General features: G+C 39.7%; 1 protein-coding gene across 1 annotated transcript in view; it reads right to left on the bottom strand.

Annotated features, from left to right (window-relative positions):
* Positions 1-20,667, bottom strand: part of MAOB (monoamine oxidase B) — a 55,553-nt gene that overhangs the window by 18,238 nt on the left and 16,648 nt on the right. The window contains exons 2-5 of the mRNA XM_074929501.1: positions 14,647-14,741; positions 13,538-13,675; positions 1,289-1,393; positions 443-534 (exon numbers count right to left, since the gene is read on the bottom strand). Coding sequence (XP_074785602.1) covers positions 443-534; positions 1,289-1,393; positions 13,538-13,675; positions 14,647-14,741 — 430 coding nt within the window. The remainder of the gene's footprint in view (positions 1-442; positions 535-1,288; positions 1,394-13,537; positions 13,676-14,646; positions 14,742-20,667) is intronic.

Here is a 20,667-nt window from a genome sequence, read left to right as displayed (position 1 = left end):
GCCATTTCAAAAAAGTGTTATTTTTATAGCACTTTGGTAAAATCAGCTGGTCCAGACAGAATAAATGTGCATTTTCCCATCAAAAGTTTGAGTCAAAAAATTGCTGTAGCCAGTGCATTTTTCTCTTAAATATTAAACACACAGTAAAGACAGGGAAAGTGCACATAACAGATGAAGGTACTACCCATCTCTTCAGAAGTAACCCTCCCCAAATGCACTTTCTTTTTATCTTTATTTTAGTCTAAGAAGTTATGGGAATAGAATCTACTATGTGTACTGACAGGTGTTGTGGTCCATTATTACAAGATTTTCTCACCCCATTTCTTTAAAAAAAGCTGTATTCTAGTGGTAGTTATATCTGTTTGCAAAGCAGTAACACTTATTTTGAGCTCTAACATTTATAAACATAAGCCATTATATTTTGTATCAAAGAGTTTCTTACTTTGTCCAACAAATTTTATCTATGAAATCTTGCATAGTCATTTTGTCCCACTCTTCTGCATGTGGAGCCTTCCACGGGGCTTCACTAGGAATCTAAGGAGACATAAAAAAGCAGTCATCAGCAAATGAATGAGTGGCATAAGAAAGAGACAACACACACAGACAATCTCATCTTTACGTGGTAATTCAGCCTGCAAATTCCCAGCAGATAATACAGTGAACTTAACAGTGGATGCTTTTAGGTTTTTTGTTGTTTGTTTGCTTGTTTTATTTCTTTTTAGATTGAAGAACAGAAAATAATTTTAGAGTTAAGAACTTTGCCTAGAAAGGCAAAGTACAGTGCTGGGGAATGTCTCTGAGCTATTCCATATCTCTCCCATTCTTCTATGCAAGTAACAGCAACCTCCTTACAAAGTCTTGTAGCTTAGTCAGTGGAAAACATACACTACTGGTAACAAACTAAAATGGACAATTTGAATTGGAGGGTGGAGAAAGGCATACCTTTGAGGTCTACCAGCGTCTTAAAATATTATTTACCCAACTGTCAGGCAAAAGCTAAAAATTGCATGCATAAACCTTAATGTTCCTATATCCAGAAAAATGAAGGTATGACTGCAGACAGTCTCAACAGCACGGCCTTCAGAAGAGCTTGCCAGGATGTCGCTTATACACGTGCTCTTATCATCAGCGCATACCAAAACACATGGCATGATGCTGCTCTTGCCAGCACCAGGTTTGTTCAAGCTAGAGCAGCTTTGCCTATCTGCATCCTAGTTCCATCTTCACTCTACCTCTCAAGGGGACAAAGCTAAGCTGAGATGGTCAGCTGCAACTCCTCATGCCATACCTCCTTTCCCATTTCATCCATGGTCCTCCATAGGTTGTTGTAGTCCAGGTAGGCCAAAGGATTCCACATAGGAGGAAATGGACCTTTAAAGGGGTAAGACTTACCCTACAAGGCAAAACCAAAACAAAAACATCATTAAAACTAAATACAACCATAATCATGGCTTCTATGGAAGCTGCACCAAATGGTTGTGTTCACTCAAAAAAAGCACAAATTTAATCCATGCATGTAACAGCTTCCAACTGATCACGTCTATGTGTGCACACAGAACAAGAGGCAATGGGCATGAAGTGAAATACAGGAGGCTCCTTCTGAATGTTAGGAAATACTTCACTGTGAGGGTGACTGAGCACTGGCACAGGTTGCCCAGAGAGGTTGTGGAGTCTTCATGCTTGAAGGTATTCAAAAGCCGCTTGGACATGGTCTTGGACAACTGGCTCTAGGTGGCCCTGCTTGATCAGGGAGTTGGACCAGATGACCTCCAGAGGTCCTGTCCAGCCTCAACCATTCTGTGATACTGTTATTCTGCATATGTAGTTTAAGTGTAATACACAACTGAATGAAGTCAGGTGTGTACAGAACTGATACTGCCTTGTATCTTCAAACTTTATATTGGGCACTTCTGGGCAACAAAACTAAAACCCTGCAGCAGAGACACTAAGATCAGATCAAAAAAATGAGATGGAACAGCATTGCTCAACTGAGATGAAAAATTAGCTATTTACTTTTGAAAAGAAAGAAACATATGTTTCATTTTTTTGTCCTAAATGTTCATAAGAAGACTGAACTGTTAATTGCATTTAGTGGCTTGTTGTTTTTTTTCTTTCAGAATCAGACAAAAGCATCTGTGATGAGCTTTATTATACACTAAAATCATAGCTCTGAGACTTCCCGGAAAAAAAAACGGTTTCAGCTAACCTAAAATCCCCAGACCTACACAAAATGTAGCATTTACTAATAATGACAAACACCTATGGCCATAAATTCCAGAGTGTGATAGTGTTGCCAATACTAACGTCCTAATTACATTATTATATATTTAATAGTTGGATTTTATATATCTGCATCTTGACTACTAGATATTCAGACAGTCTAACTTAATTAAGAGTGGAAGACAACAGGTAATTTGTAGGGCTATTTTATTTACATGGGATTTCCCTGGCTGACTATATGTATGGCAGCATAATAGCTTTAAAAATTCACAAAGAAACGCTCATTAGCATTATGTAGTTACTCATTTTTTCACAATGCATTCTGGACTCCATAAAACAGATAAACAATAAAGGCCGTATTGTATGCCACAGCTGATTTTTCAAAACTTACATTAAATGATGTATTTAAGCAGGCATTTCATCAGCATGAACGTCAACCAGTAGAAGCACTAACTTTTAATAGATATCCAATACAGTGCCACAACAATCCATCATTAAAAAATATTTACACTGGTTTCAAAAGAAATACTGCATCAAGATTTAATATTTAGAACCAGGTAACGACAACAACACTGTGTCCTCTTGAGAAGAAGTATCATCAAATTACCACTTACATAAAGACGTGTCATGCTTGACTTGATTTAGCCTCTTTATTAATAATGTGAAAGGGGCAGAGAGCACATTATTCAAATCTGCAGGTGTTTGTAAGCACCCGAAGAGACAATAAAAGGGCACAAAGGGATCCTAAAGGACTCACAGATTGGTCAAGAAATAACAAAATGAGATATAACCTTGTAAAATACTGGCTAAAAACCTTGAGGACTTCTAATTCAAAGAGAGAGATATTTAGAAAGCAGTAAAGCACATAATCAAAGCTAAAGGTAAGAATAAGAGAAAATCAGTTTACAAAAAACCCTAACAGGCTAGAGAAAGTGAAGAAGAAACTGTTTTTTCACCTAGCCTTTGCACGGACACAGGACTCTAATGGAATCCTTGTCAGAAACACCAAGGTAATGAAAGTTAGGAAGAAAGTGAAGTGTAAGAAGAAAGGATTTAATTCTTTGGTACATGGACATATGACAAAGTGGCTGCAAAACAGCTATTTCATTTTGCAGAACTTTTGAGGAAAGATTATGGTTTGCAAAATGCCAAAACATCTAATTTTTTTAAGTTTTCAATCTGAAGTTTTGCCACAGTTAGAGCAGATCTCCAGTCACTTCAGGAGCCAGAGGCACCAAGGTTAAAAACCTAGCATTTCCAATTTGAGAATGGACATTACAGCACAGCACATGTTCACAAATACTCCAGAAAATGCAGGCTTTTTTTCATTCAGCATGGAACAAAAGCACATTTCTGCAGCTCTCATGCTTAGCCTCAGGAAAATACACTACAATGGAATCCGGAAAATACATCCTTGTAGATGGAGGTGAACTAAATGAGTTTGTTTCATCAGAAGCGTTTGGCCCTGACATGGACATCTGGGTGCTATTATGTAATCCCTTAAAATGAAATTAATTTGAACTGGGGCACACCTTCATACTCTACTGCCAAAGGGCTACGAAAGAAGAGCAAAAGCACTCAGACTGAGTATTTTTCTGTCCCAGCTAGTAACTTCTGAACCACGTTGGTAATTACCTTTTAGCCTTTTTGGAAACATTAAAATTCCGTAACTCCTATGGCAGAAAGAAGTCAGTTTTACTGTGTCTTCTGAACACCAGAGCTACCCTTCTCTAGTGTAAATAGTGTGTAGGTATTCCACAGAGAATGTCAGTCTGGTTTTGAGCATTCCCCAGACTTAGATTTATGAAACATGTATACTGCTGTGCTCAAGAAAACCAGAACAGCATTAGAATGGGTTATTCCATTTATTGATTTTGTTCTGAGCTTCTTGCTCTGCCAGAGGCAATCCTAACTGAGTTATCCCCTCTGAGTTAACTCAAATCTTAAAAATTCCCTGTGGTGCTTCCTCATGAGTGCACGGCTAAGAGACATACAAAACCTATCTTTGTTTTAGTATTCTTCTATTTCACTGCATATGAACTGCTGAAAGGGAAATCTCAGGTATGTCTCTTGTGAAGAAATCTGGGGTGACAAGTCTCATAAAGCACAAGGACAAACTTCGACCTGGAAAAACAGAAACAGTCATCAAAGTTAGGGAGTCTCCTGTGAAAGTTACCTTCAAGAGCTCCTATGACACTACCTAAGGCCTGATCCTTATTTCCTACACAGACAAAATTCCAGGAGCTGTCATCAGATTTTTGTTTGAGAAGAGACTGCAAGACTGGGCTCTACACAGAAACAAAAATAGCAACGCCAAAGAAAGACTACACCCAGTTCAGAGTAGTTTCCAACACACTGAAACATTTCAGCTCTACTTCTGATGAATTTACATTTTTGCAAATACAACCACCTTTTTGATATTTAGGCACAATTTGCCTATTTCTTTCATATTGATGGGAATACCATTCTCCATACCTCCTGATGCTGTATAATCTCTAAAGAAAAACAAGATACGGATGAAAACCATGCCCCAAGATGCACAAAACATTTCCTTTTCAAATATTTTTATACCTAAATCAGAGCAGTATAAAAACAGCAATAATAACCATCCCTTCCGATCATTTGACATATTTCAACACAGTACTATAATGCTCAGATATATTTCTTACCTTTCTTTTGTTAGGGATTAGTGGTATTTAATACAGGCATATATATTTTTTAGAAACTGTTTCACAATGACACTTGTCACACTGTCAAAAGAAAAACATCAGCAGCTGGAGGTCCACCTGTTACTGTGTGGGTCACTTGCTGCTCACAAAGGCTGTTGCTGCAGTATGGGCTAAAGCATACTGAAGAAGCTGAAACTATAGGGAGGAAACTCACACAACCCAGCTGTCTCAGGAATAAACAAACAGGGAAATGAGAAATCCAGTGTTTGTCACAAATATTACAGTTCCCAATAGATTTTCTCATCCATTTGTTTCACGTCAACCAATGTTTGGCTTAGTTACACTGGACCCATGTAATATAAGTAGTACAGAAATAAACTTTCTGTACACACCAGCTCTGTTTCAGGTCAAACAGCTGACATAAAAAATGGGTTATTACAGCGGGAAAAAACACAGCATGGCAAATGAGTAGTAGCCCCTTGAGCATCAGTGCCAGCACTTGGGCATAGGGACCGGATCCCACACACTTTCTTCTGTGAGGGTGAGAGAGAATGAATGACTAGCTGAGAATAGACACACTCTGCCAGGAAACACCATCAGTATCCTAATGCAGAGTGGGATCTCAGGAGGCAAGTCTGCTTTTGCAGGCATATGACAACTTCATGCTCCCCTAAACATTATGTACCCAGGTAGCGCCCAAGTGAGATGCAGTATTGTGAACTGAAGTCCCTGGTGCCAATGATCCATGCATTTTTTATAGCACGGTATAAACACCTTATAAATATAGTCACCTTTCACTGGAAGAAATGAGATGGTGTGGTGCATTCCCTGCATCAGTGAATGAGCACAGATATTCTCTCAGCTAAATTGTCTAAACCTTGGAGTACCTGATACAAGCTTCACCGAGGTATCACCCTGCACGTTAATTCACAGTTACATAGGTTTATAGACACGTGGTGCCCTCTGCTGATTCATAGCACTGGTACATCACACACACTTTGTTCTCTCAACTTAAAATCTTAGTAATGTCATTCATATACACCACAGACACAGTAAGATGAAAAGTTGTGAGAAGGAAAATGAGAAACAGAAAAGCATCACTCTGTACCTGTACCAGATACTCAGGTTCTAATCTGCTGCCCTGTGGAAAACTATCCTTTTGGTTTGGTTTGGGGGGAGGTTGGGGAGGGGTGGGGATGTCTTTTGGCGTTTTTTTTTTAATCCATGGCATCTAACAATATGTGTCTTTGGGACCATACCTCTCGTGTAATCATAATTCTCAATAAAACATGGCAACTAGATGGACCAAGCTGAGAGAGGTATACAGGCCTACTGTAACTGTTGAGCTTCACTGAAGTTCCCTTGTTTGGGAAACTGTTCAGGAACTCATACACTCAACTGGTTACTATACTGACAAGTATCCTAAAGGTAAAAAGTTATATAGGTTAGAAAATACAAGTGCAGCCGAAGAAAATTTGGATAACTAAGGGTGCAAAGCTACAATATTAAGACACACCAAAATATAACTCAAATATCTTTCAACATCTAGTTCAAGATTATCAATTGTGGATGCCAGAATGTTTTGCGAAATTTGATCAGCAAAAGTAAGTCCATTTAAATTGCAGCACAGCCAGACACCTTGGCTTGAAACACACATCCTGAAAAGGAAAGGAGCTAATTGGAAACAATTTGGTTTTGCCACGTTATAGAAATAAAGTCCATCTTCACTCTTCCACAACAGCAATGATACAATTGCTGGAACACTTATCTGCAAAAAGGCAGAATGAGAAAAACAACAACACTGAAGTGATTTAGAAAGGAAAACTGGGGTTCTGCTCTGAATTTAAAAGCAAATATAACTATTTGTTCCAATCAACTGAGAAAAGAATTAACTAAGTCTTCTTCCTATCAGAACAAGATTATTTGTTTTCAGGCATTTAAAAATACCTTTACAAAAAGCATTCAGGTGTCTTATGAAACACAGATTTATAACGACTGTGGTTCTAAATACTCTCTGAAACCAGGCCTGTGTGTGGCTTTCAACACCTGAATTAAACCTGCCAACAAAGTCGATAAAATCAGTAAGAAAACTTTTCAGTATTTCTAGAATTAGTCTTAAAAAAGAGCGTCCTTCCCCTCCCCAAAACAGATAGAAGGGCAAAATCAAATGAAAGCAAGAGAAAAGAGGAGTTTCATTTGGGAGAAAACCATCAAATGTGCTCTGCTCATCGATAACATAACCTAGCACACAGGGCACACACACTCTCTCACAACTAAAACACTGTCTTTAAAGTAGAAGACAGCATTGGGGTCACCGATTTTGTTTCTGAGATACTCCAGATTATTAAATTTCTCACATAAAAAAAAAAAAAAGAAACCTTACATAAAATTTTACAGACATATGAAACCCAGTATGGTCAGCCAGCTGTTCCTCTATGAAATACACATTTCTCTGATTCTGTTTTTCTGTAGAACTCAGTCAGCTTCTCAAGGGAAACAATAATCAGTTCTTAAAATCAGATGCAATTGAAGCTTTTCTCAAAGCAGCCAGAATTAAATAAGCTAGGTGGGAGCACAGCTCCTTTACCTTATCTCCTAGGGAACAGACCCTGGGGGTCTGGAAGGGCTAAGACTGAGGAAGTTTTTTTCCATTCAGATTTAATTAAGAAATGCATACTTTATTTCCCGTTAATTTTTCTTACTACTTTCATCCTCATGCTACCATTAGGTCACAGCTGCCAGTCAATCCTCTTGATCAATAAACACCCCTCACAAGACCTTGCTTTACAGTCCTCTTTGGCAGAGATCACTTTGCTGATTTGCTGTATGTAATCTTCCTTCTTTTAGGCTGCTGTAATACAAATATTATCTACCTTTAATTAAAAAGTCCTTCCTTCTTGCAATTACTGCCAGGTGACTGGCATAAAAAAGGGAAGATGCCCCTTTATTTACAGGGCAAGTCCAATGAAAACAAGACCAGTCTTTCCTCTGCATTTGCAGCACGGAGAATAACCCTTGTGGGAATCTGGAAGATGCTTTCACCAACCTCAGCCTATTCAATCCTCAGACTCATTTTTGAGTGTGATTAATGACACAGCATCTTGTCACAGGAATGCCTGCATCCTCATGTCTAGTAAAGATTTAAAATAACAGATCTGCATTCCAGTAACGACATGTGAAACTACCGAGGCTCTGTGGAAATTTAAGCATCTTTATATTTCTTCCTTTCCAAGACACCAAATGCCCAGCTTCTTAAAGATTCAGATGTATTCTTCTCAGTTCCCCATATTCTTCCTTACAAATTGCTATCAAAGAGGGGAAAAAACAAAAGATGTGATACCATTTCGCCTTGCTTAAATTGATGGCAACCAAAAGTCTCACAAACTTTTTGTTCTCTGACTGCACTGTAATTAAGATATACAAAGAAAAATGAAAGCACTTTTATCTAGTCATTCAAAAACCCATTTAAGTTGTTATGCTCTATACTACAGGCTACACCAGGAGATACTGCTCTTAGATTTGCAGAGAAGCAGTCAGAAGCTTAAATAAATCATATTGCTTAGCTTCAGCACATGTATCACTGGTATCACAGAGAAAAAACACTAAATTCTGTAACTTTAGATACAGCAGTCACTTAGCCAGTTGCTAATTAGATCCCAATACAGCACGACCATCACATTTTTTATTCATGAACAAGACCACAGCAAACTGCATTTTAATAAGCACAATAGTGCTGAAAATGAATGACACCCAAGAGGGATGTAAAATTTTTTTCTGCAGATCTGTTGTAGATCAGTATGTAACCTGATAACATTACTGCAGATTTGTGGTCCTAGTTAAAAGTACTGCGTGTCTAAGATTAAATGTTCGCCTTCAGTGATGTGCTGCAGACAGGGTTCACATTAGCATCCTGCCCAGAAATGACAATTGCATACACTTGTATGAAAGCGGTGCTAAACTAAAGAGCACATGACATACATTCAGAGACCTCTAGCCAGCGCTGCTGGCAGATGAATGGGTACAAGGAAACTCCCTCCTCTTATGGGGAACTTAATTGAGGTAACGAGGTATTGGCAAAGTCACTGTCAAGAACCTATCCAATGACTAGGGAGGGGATGCTTCATGTTTCACCCAGCATTTTAACCTGAAAGACCCTCCCGGCTGTGCACAATGCCAAGCGTGCCTTTTTGTGCTAAGGAAACACCTAGAAGGACTTATTTCAATTATAACCACATGAGAAGTGTTTCAGCTGCAACACACCTAAGCCAGCTGTTAGCACTATCCGCAGTCTGCACGGAGACAACACAGAGATTAAAAGGAATAAGCGTTACTACCACTTTCTAGCAAAAATGCTATAATCTGGGAAAATTCCAGGAAAGAGCATGGTGTTATCGCAAAGAAAGTTTTTTAGTGGAAAAAACATCTGGAAAAAAATGACAAGGAGCATCAATATTGCAGGGATGAGGGGGGATCTACCACAGAGTAATGAGTATATTTTGAGAAACCAGCTTTGTTTGTCTAACATAGCCAGTAAGGAGTCTTGCTTCCAGTCTATGTTGACAGGTTTTCATGCAAGTTTTCCATCAGCAAAAATGGGATCAGGGGATGCTCAGCTGGCACCACAGCAGAACAAAGAGTAAATCATCCTTACTGTATATGAAGGAATCAAGTTTTAAAAAGATTAATGTGGCAAACCAGTCATACAAAGAAATGGTTTTTTACACAGATTTAGTGTAGCAGAGTAAACCAGTTCCACAGTTATCTTTCTTAGTAATGATTTGATAGCATTGATAAATTTGTGTTTTAAAATGCAGGAAGTGTGCATGACTATTGGGACTGCACAGAAGTGAAGTGTAATTTGAGTCATCAAATCAACAAAAACGTGTTGATAATTGAACCCTCACAATAATTGACATGTTTTTACATTTCAACACTTCTTTCCAGGATAAAATTTACCTGGACTATATGTACTTTGGCTTGTTTTTCTAAGACAAAAGCTGTCTTTTTGGTGAGGAAAATAAACACCACCAGACAAAAGTTGCAAATCTACCTATCTAAGGTAAGGTCCTCAATCCTCTCTTGGGCAGCTAAGAAAAAGTTACCTTAAGTGTTCTACATCTGCCTACCAGTCCAATAGAAGGACTGTTAGAAGATGATGACTTACCAGATAGTTCTGTGTTTGCTTCTTAAATCTGGATTTATGAACCTAACTTCAGTTATACTATTGAAAAGCAATGGTGTTCAGGCAGCAATTTGCCTACCAAATACTACTTGCAGAGCTATACTAATTTTCTCACTAAAGCTGATGAACCAGTATTTACACAAATGAAAAGAACATACTAATCTCCTTTCAAAGACCATGAAAAAGGCTGCTTAATAAGTGGAGGGAAAGAAAAAATATGTAGGGCAAGAAATATAATTTTGAGTTTCTGTGAAGATATCACACACGATATAAGCACAACTAAAAATAATCTCACAATAGAACCTGACATTAAAAAAGATTAAAGGGGAAAAAAACCCACACAACCCAATCAAATTGGTAAAGCCTAATTAGTAGAGACCCACCCAGAGATCAACAAAATGCGTTCTTTGCATTTTGTAGTACAAAGAGGCTGCATATATTACTTGTATTAAAAAGCCTCTAAAAGGAATTTAATTAACTATGAAGGAGTTGATTTTGCCTTTGGGTATACGTAAAAACAGCAGCTGATTTTACAAGATGCACTGTGATGCCTGATTGTGTAGCAAGAGAAGAATTAAAACCTTTAGGTTTCACTGTCTCTCTGGATTCAGAGAATTTTGTGATCCAGAATTTAATTATATTTGGGCACAGTCACAAAGCTTGGGTCAGCACGTGAATTCAAATTCACATAGGGGCAACAGACCTTCATATATTTTGGAATCTGGTTTGCAAGCTATGAGTTGAGAGTACCGCTTAGATTTCAGGGTGCACATGAGAGCATTGTTCATTTGCAAGGAAAGCATGGGCAAACCATGTGGCTGAAAATGAGAGACCTGTAAGGAATGTATTAGAGATGAAATGCAAAAGGCTGAAGATTATTAAACTGATTTGGCCACACAACAATGCATATGTCTGCTATATAGTGGTCACGTTCCAATTATTTAACTGTGAGTAATTCTCAACTCATACTTTTTCCACAGTTGTACAAACACAGAAGCAAGAAGGAAAGAAAAGATTTACAATGAATGAAAATAGAAAATTCAAAGGAGGTGCTACTGCCTGTGGAATATCTCCTCTCTACCTCATGCTTGGCTACCAGGGAGTCCTGGCACACACCTTTCTCCCTCTTCTCTTCAGGAGCTCTCCTACAGGCAGCAACATTGTGAGCCTGAGCTTACAAACTGTCTGAATCCAACCTGCAGGCTCTTAGCATGTCCTGGGAGCACCTCAGCCAGCACGTGGGATCTCTCTCCTTGAAGACTTCCAACATTTGACTGGGAACGGCCCCAAGTAACCTGACCTAACTATGAGGTAGACACTGCTTCAAGCCCAGGGTGGAGTAGGAACCTCCAAGGGTCCCTTCCAGGGCAGCTTTCTCCATGGCTTTGTGTAAGGCATAGTACCAATCTCACACATGCCTGCCAGCACTCAGACCGAGCTACCTGCCTGCATCAAATTGCCATGGATGGTCCATCCCCCTGGCATATGTAAGAGGGATAACCTGTCATCTATGAGTATCACTCAGTAGGTCTGAGCACAGGCATATGAAGCAAGCCTAGGGCCTCAGCCTTCCTCACAGCTCCCCCAGGACCTGTCTGCCCAGATGCAGGCATTAACCAAAGTAGCATGTACCCCGTATCTCCAAGTCTTGGATGGCTCAAATGCCCCAGGCACGGAATGGCTTCCCTCATCTCTGGATTTCTGGATATAAGTCATACTAGCATACAGATTCCCTGGGACTTGGGCCATAATGCCTTAGTGTCCCAATTCAAGGCCCCTTCTATGTCCAACATACAGACAAAGCCAAGGCATGCCCCTCTCTGCCAGCCTGGGATATGTCCTTGAATACCAGCAAATCTTATCAGTGCTGGGTAGGGAAGAAAGCTGAGAGACTTGGCTCACACCAGCACTCACCACCCTGGGCTAAAAGGTATCCACAGATGATGGTGAAAAGCTATGCACAACCTCTGACAACTCGTGCAATCAGACACTTGTGGCCAAGGGAAAAACAGATTATCCTTCTCAAGAGCCCAAGCTTCTACTCTTGTGCCATTCTCTGTTTTCCTCACTCTTAAAGCCTGGTGGAAAACAAAAGGCTATTTCAATCAGCAGAGTAATAGCAATATACCCCCACAAGCTGGTTCCTAAAGATCCTCAAAGGAAATGGGGTCTGGCTTACCAAACAAGCGGCCATGCTTGACTGACTGCTGACAATAAATCAGGCCCACATGTCAGCTTCAGCTTTGGCTTCAGTGACTTCTGGCAGCATTCTGCAATGTCCCCATGCTAGGACAGCAAGGTTGTCCTGAGAACTGGTCATCCTGACTGGCCATGTCAATTGTCTTCTACCATTAAGTTTTCCTTCATGGCATGACCTCCTATTGCTATTGAGGAGACTCTGAAGGCTAAATAGTATAAACAAGCAGAAAATTTGGCTTTGAGAATGATGCCAATGGCACACAAAACAGAACAGAATGTGGGTATGGACACATCAGTTCTACTGCAGAAGTAATCGTTGACAGTCACCACAGCAAGTCACTTTGAGGACATACTTCTTTGAGAACTTGAGAACAATTGAGTGGAAAAAGTACTGGAAAACATGACAGAACACCTTTTCTCCATTGCTGTTTTTAAATCTGCCTATGTTTTCTTTAACCTTTGATCAAACACCAACTACTATCTGACAAATATTTTGACAGTTATTGCACAATGGCTTTTCATAAGTATATAATGAAACTCAATGTTAATTTCCTCAGGACTAACATAGAAAGTTTCCCTTCTGTGGGAGTGCAACACTGCTCTATATCAGGAAAGGAGGAAGGATGCTCTTTTGGAGAAAGCACAGTACAAATACTGAGAATACGTGGGCTTTTTAACAGCTTTGCCATAGCTGTCCTGTTTCAGATTATGAACAGATCGTTTAGATCTGCCCCCACAAAAAACGTTTGACTCCCAGAGTCTTTTGCTATTACTATTACAATGCCTTTTGCTCCTCTTCATGTTATTTTCCCCAGACTTAACCTCTCACATTTCTTCCAGTCAGGATAATAATGGTCACTGGTTTAGGAAGCCCATCCTGAGAAACTTTCAGCCTGATAGAAGATACTTCTATGATTTCTGAAAGGGACTTTCCGACACCTTGGGCAGTGTATATGAGCACTACCTCTACAAAGTCACAGTTGTATTGTCCATTAACAATGAAGCTTTTTGAGAGCTTTTAACTAAAAGTTCAGACCTGAATCAAGGCATCAGCTAACAGGATGCATCTACAGGGTACACAGGTAGATGTGCATACATATAGTAATTTGTATGAGTTCTTCATTAACAACATACTCATTTTTCTCCAAGCAACTCAAATGGTGCATACTTAAACAGGTATACTCCACTGTAGCATGGATGAAAAACAATGAGAAAGGAGATCACTACAACTTGCCTGTCTATAGCAGGATCCTTGAGGGCATCTTACCTTGACATGGTGTATCAGGTGCTCAACTTCATTCACTTTGTATGTCTCTATTCCTAACTCTTTAGATAACCGCAGGAGACGATTTTGTGTTGGCCCCACATAAGCTCCTCCAAGGTCCACATATTTAACTTGCTTATTCTAGTTTATCACACACACAACACACAAAAGGGAAAAAAAAAAAAAAAAAAGGATTAAAAAAAAGATAAGCTCTTTGTAAATCCTTTGTACATAGCACACAGGTTAAAAGAGCAATCCAGAGAAATTCTTTAAATTAAACACTCCCAGAGCATTTTGGCCAAGATTCGTCTCCCCATGGAAAACTTCAATTCTTTGGTAGAGTTCTGGTGCAGCGATTACCGAGAATCTCAGATAAGGGTTTCATAACCAGCTTAGCTGGCCTGTTGTTACATTACAGCCTTTACAAACACGAGTGGAAAGAGCCTGATGCAGAGAGAGAAGGACAGACACATCTTGTGAGGTTTTTGCTCAGTCAGGCATCTTGCCAATGACTAGTTCAAAACAGACTGTACTAAAAAGTAGCACAGCTAAGATTTTCTAATGAGCAAGGGGGAGATGGTCTTCCATGTCAAGGTAGGGCAGAAGGTAAAGGTGTGAGGAGAGACATCCTGGTTCTAGTTTCCAGCCAACCCTGCCATTCCTCTAGCCTATGTCACTCCTCACAGGGCCTGTTTCGGTTCAGCTCAAGGCTTTTCACAGCATCAGCCTTACAGGTTTTTTTTCACAGAGATTTCTCCAGTATCTCTCCCTGGGGAAATGATTTTGAAACTTAGCTACTCATGCTCTCCTTCCCAGAGGAAACAACTGATGACTCCAGAGCATGCAGATCACATGGAAATATTTTGTCTCCACCATCATGCCATTCTTTTCCTTACTCTTACTGGTACAATATCATGAAATTTCCCACCTGCTAGCGCTCTAGAAATTTTCCCTCAAGTAGGTTCTCTAGCAGGAAAGATAAATAAATACATTTATGTACACTATTCATATATATGTATGTATACTAAACATAAATATATACTTACACATATATGTGTATAATTATACATATGTATAGTATATATAGTATAAATGGGTTTGGAGAGAATTACCCTTACGGTGAAAGTTCTTCCACCAACTCTGTCATTGGCTTCCAGCAACACCACATTCAAGCCTGACTCAGTCAGCAGTTTGGCTGCTGAGAGACCTAAAAGATTAAAAGAAAAACAATTAAAGAATACTTCTATATATGCACCCCATGGCTTTTGTGACTTGACATGTAAACACTCACATAGCACTCCATCCAAATCCTGAACTTCTCGTTCAAACACTTTGCCAGGGGGGTGAGGTGGAATTAAAACAAACCAGTAGTCATGAAATGGAACTGAAGCCACATATTAAAACGGTTTGCGGTCAAATTTTACATATGCTGAGCACTTTTTGCACCACATGGTCAGCTCTTCTGATGCATAAGCTAGCACTTGTTATGATAGTCATCCAGCCAGGCAGAGAACCTGGGGAGGACATCTTTCTGTTTTCTAACATCCGCACATCATCTTTTATAACCTCAACAAAAAAAGAAGTAGTGAAGCTTTATTAGAACCGCTGCAAACTGCAAGTTTTCCTGAAGCTTGTTGTATATGTCTGCCTTGCAGCTCTGAATATTTTGAAGCGCATTAGCAAAGTTCCCACACAGTCAGGTCACATGGCCTGACTCAGAAGAGAGACAATGTGCACTTGTGTGTGGCAAGAAGAATTAAAAAAATGGGTAAGTCACAAAAAACACATTTAATTCTTCATCCATTTTCTTCATACACTTTTATTTTCATATTGCAATTCTTGAAGCTGAGACACCAAGGGAAGGAAAAATGGGAATATAGGAGGGACCATCTCATTTTGTTCTGATGCCATAAAACCTCATAAATGCAGAGGAAAATATCAGTGTCAGGCATGGCAGGAAGCGTGTCAAGCACTATGGAAATGAAGGGAATTAGAAAGAGTGCACAACATGGAGGGAATACAACTTCTCAACTTCTTAATATCATGTCTACCTTTTACTTCAGCACACAAACTCAGATTTGTATAAACTGAGATTCTGACTTTGGACACATGAGTGATGGCAAGTGTTATATTTTAAAGGGTTGTGTCATCCTCTTGAACCAACAGGATGCGTTGAATAAAGTTCAGCACAGGCCAGGCTAGAAGCCACACTCATACATCATAATTTAGCCATCTTTTCTGGCTTTTTGCTTTGTCACCATCAGAAGGCAATTAGTTTCCTCTCTGTGTCCCAGTACACGTAGTTTTTGAGGAGGAGTTGTCCAAGCAGTTTGTTCCAAGCATAAGGCAGCCATGTGCGGCAGGCAGAGGAAGCAAGCAGCCGATTCAATGTGAATGATAGAGCAAGCTTCAACTTTATTGAAAGAAATCACACCTTATATAAGCACTCTACAATAATCATGCATACTACTCACAAATCTATTGGATACATGTAAAAAGCTATATTATAATATCCCAGCCCCTTGTGGCATTTCAGGTATGTCACAACATCTTCCCTCTTCTGGCCTGCCTTTTTTCCCAAGGTTGTTTTTACCATCAAGGCCACTGTGTACCTCAGTTTCTCTCTTTGTTAACATAACAGTCCTTTGTTAGCATAACTGTACCCTGGATTTTTTCCTTTGTTTACCTCAGATGGCTGCAATCAGCTCCAGCAGAGACCCATGGCCTTGCTCTCTGCAAGCCGTTCTCCAACAGCCATGGAATAAATGGCAAAAGTGCTGGCAGGAGAAACAGATGGCCAAAGCTAGCATGGCTCAATGAAATGACAATGAAGAAAATATAGCAGTCCTGGATAGAGAAAGGATATTAATAAGCATTACTAAAGGTGCTACAGAACATCCTGATCGTCAACTAGTGGCTTGGGAGTGGGAGAACCAGGTCCTATTCCCAGCACTGCAATGAACCTACTGCACTGTATTGATTAAATCACTTAAGGTCTTTGTTTCCCCATCTGTAAAAAAAAGAGACAATGGTGTAGACTCATCCATCTAAAAGATGTGACATTTTCTGAAGAAAGGCAGCAGATATTTCCATTAAAAGATCACACTGTCCTGCTTTTATTTCTAGCTCCATGGGCTTATTTATATTGGGTTTTCACATGTTAGTGAGAAAACCAGTAATGACACTGATAAAGGTCTTGCCATACTTCCTCATTGAGGAATTTATATTGCAAAAACATCTGGCTGGATCAGTGGCCTTGACTACACTCACAAATATTTGAAGATACTGAGGAAGAACAAAATACTGAAAACAGTCATGGTATGCAAACATGGACCACCCCTTCAAACAGCTTGCAAAAAGAGATTGGCCTCCAAAGGAAAAACAGGCAACAAAACCCCTAAATAAATATAGCTTACCAGTTACAGAAAAAAAAAGTAAGTTGCTCTTCAAAAAAGACAAATATTTCATCAGCTGGGAGAGGATCAATAGTAGTTATTAATAATTTACAGAATGAATACATAATCTGAAGGCTGTTGTCACTGTAGGTTTCTGTCAGCTTATACTAACAGGTATTGACTAAACAATTAATAATATTCAGTTACAAACACTGATTAAGGAATATGAGATTTGACTTTCTTTATTAAAATCTAATGAATAAACATTTCAGTACAGCTGGGAACAAAGGCAGTTTATTCCCAAGAGCTGAATAGACAGAGAAGCTTGTGAAAGGATAGCTCTCCAGACTCAAAAGAAACGCAGCCAATGCACGGTAGTCAGCCCAGATACCATCTCCCTGTTTTCTTACACACCTTTCATCAGCTCTATTCCACCTACCGATTATTTACACCCTATTGTTTATTTTGAGGCAGGTGCCACCTTTTTTTTCTCCACACATTCACAGATGTAACTGTTAGATGAGTAACAGTTTACTCTTCAACGATGCAAACAAAAAAAACCAAACCAGTGTTGAGGGGAGGATTGGGATCATTACTATCTCACTGCCTGTGGTGGTGCAAACCTCACCCCCTTAGGCTGCTTGGTGCTTAGCGAAATTTCCTCCCCCCCTTGGGTCACATGCCAACCCAAGAAGAATAGGGAAAGGTAGGGAACCAGAGCATAAAGGCACTCCCTTAGTGCTCCTGATTCCTACCTCCCCTGTTGCTTGGGAACAGACCATGTGTCAACTCAAATGGCTTGGGAAAGACTAGAGTACTAAGGCGCCCCCTTCGTCCACCTGGTTCCAGTCCCCTCCTCTCCTACCATTTGAGAACCATGACAAAGGCAGGGAATGAGAGTGTTAAAGCACTCCCTTAGCCCACCTGGCTTCTGCTCACCTCTCTAACCACTAAAAGAACAATAGGAACAGACTATCAATACCTTCTGACAGCCTAATACATCTGTACTTGTGTTGTGGCCCAAAGGGTTTGATACCAGAACTCCAAAATCTACCAAGTTCTGGGCCTGTGCAATTGGTAGGAAGTACCAGAACATTCCATCATCCAAGTTGGGCTGAAATGGAAAAGTACCTGACAAAATTCAATTATCTCAGACCCTATAAAGAGTGATTCTAAGCGAGACCCTTTGAGCTTTCCTGGATCTCAGTGGGCTGTGACCAGCATCTCCCCCTAGCTGGGATGCCTCTCAGGCTCAGACATCTTTGAAGATCATCTGCCCATAAGCCAATGGAAGGTCAGGGTGAAGTCATCTTCTTCTTGACACTCACTTATTGCCAATTGAGAATACCAATGCACTGTGAGTATTTGCTCCAAACTCAAGAAAAGGGAAATTTTAACTATAGGTTAGCATCTTCCACCCAATTCTTTACTTATCTATATGCTTAAATATGCACAATTGCCTTTATGAGTGTGGATGTCTATACATTTCACTGGATATCCAAATACTTCCACACATCTCTGTGTGTGCGTATGTTTTCAGTATTTATATATACACATATATTTTTTTTTGATTTAGAATATCCAGTAGTAAGCTAGTGTGAATCTTGTCATTCTCGAATCTGTAATCAAGTCACTATTTTATTCATAATATATTTTACTGGATCACTTTGTTAATCTTTAAATTAAACAACCATTAAGTGCTACTAAAATTTAACTTTTTATCTACCGCACAACATGAATAAATCTTAAATTGTTACTAAATCAAAACTGTGTAAGATACTTCCATCCATAACACTCCTTCATGCCCATCCTCCAGCACATCAGATCTCTGTAGGCGGAGTGATGTGTCCCTGGGGCTTGACTCTAGTGGAAGTTGCAGTCTACAGGATTCCCAAAACTAAGCACCACCTTACCACTTCTTTGCAAGGGCTGGTGGTCCAGCCCCTTCTCTCACCTACATGATGGCTCTGTTCTGGTCCAAAGTTCGCTGGAGAAATTATGCAGATAACTGTTGTCAAAGGCAAGGAACACAGCCAACCTCTAGCTCATCCTCTCCCTCATCACAAACACATAACTGGGGAAAAAGGTGGGAGAAGGCAAAAGCTCAGGAGAGTCAGACAGCACAGCAAAGGAGTAGACTAGGTCTCACAGTATGCACAGTACAGGATAAGGCAAGACTGCTGTCACAGATACCACATTACAGTGCAACACTGACAGGTGGGAATGTTGCTATTTTTGGTATCTCACACATTTGGAATCACAGTACTGCCATATCATCCCATACCTGTTCCCTGGAGCTGGACCTATGACCCCAAATGGGCTCTTGGACTGTTACTATATTAATAGCACGAAGACTAGATGCTGCGGGGAGAGACCCCCGAGCAAAAGTGACACAAGGACAGACAGGGCTCCAGGTACAGCAGCAAAAACATATTAAGATGGAAATGAATACTAGCACATGAATATTGGGTCAGAAGGTCGAGGTTTGCTTTTTAGAAATTAAAACTTGCTGCAGGAAACTCCTACAAACCACAACCTCTTTTCTGGGCAAGAGTCAAAAGTGGCCTCTCTGTGCTTAGTACTCTAATTGCTGTAAACAGAGCAGGCACGAAGCCTGCAAAGCAAAGCCTGGAAAAATCTGTCATATGTGATGTAAGATCTCCTCTTGAGAAGTTTAACCCTTCACAAGTTTCGCATTTCATTACTGCCTCTGGCTTACCTCTCACTCTCTTGCACATCACTAAGAAAAGGCAGGTCTTTAATACTGCCCCCATTCCTCACAAGTGAGGCAGACAGCTGCATTCAAATGTAAGTTCATCCAAAAACGTGACTGATGCTGCTGTTACTCCCATTTTGTGCACACAACGTTTTGCCACCCAATGGCACCTTCCCCTCCTCCCCAGGAGTATTTCAACAGAATCAGGTCTGAATTGCAATATAAGGGCTCAACCACTTTTGTTATCACTTCACAGAGGACAATAATTGGGTCCAGTTTCCATTGCAGGTCAGCTTTCTTCAAGGGGCAACAGAGCGCCATATATATACATACATACATATATATATATATATCAAAAAACATACAGTTAAGCAGCCTCACCTGCAGTTCTGCTCAGAGAATTGATAGGGAGATAATTAATGCAAACAACAAAGAAGCAAAGATGATAGGTCTTATTTGAAGCCCCAGATTGAAAATACCATTGTGCTTAGAGGATGTTTAACCGGGCAAGCCTTCATCTGTTACCATAGCAACCCGGTACCCAAATGCAGCCATTTAGAGATACTGGTGAGAGATTGCCTCCCCCAGAATCTTATAATGCAAGTTCAAGCCACGAAAATCATTCATTCACATAGATCTTACCTGAATGTAATAATCACAATAATTATTTCATCTTCAGTTCCAACTTATTTCTTTCCTGTCTGACATCTCTGTACCTGCTAAACATCTTAAATTGCACCATTTGATTAAACAGCCTCATTATAACCTCACTTCCTAACATTAACAGCTTTCTTACAGTAAGAGAACAACTAATTCAGATTTTATTTTTTTTTTTTAAGAGAGTATCTTAAATTTCTGTGCTAGGGCAGAATCCAAACTTGTATTTGGATTGACAAATGTTACAAAAATCACAAAAGCCCTACAACCAAAGACATCTGATTATCTAAAAATCATTTTAAAATAATTTATTTTTAAAGTTATTGAAATTTTGTAATACCAGTCTGATTCTGCCTGGAGTCAGC

The sequence above is a fragment of the Athene noctua genome, chromosome 1, assembly GCF_965140245.1.
Source record: "Athene noctua chromosome 1, bAthNoc1.hap1.1, whole genome shotgun sequence".
Taxonomy (NCBI): Eukaryota; Metazoa; Chordata; class Aves; order Strigiformes; family Strigidae; genus Athene; species Athene noctua.
This window is presented reverse-complemented; position numbering and strand designations above follow the sequence as displayed.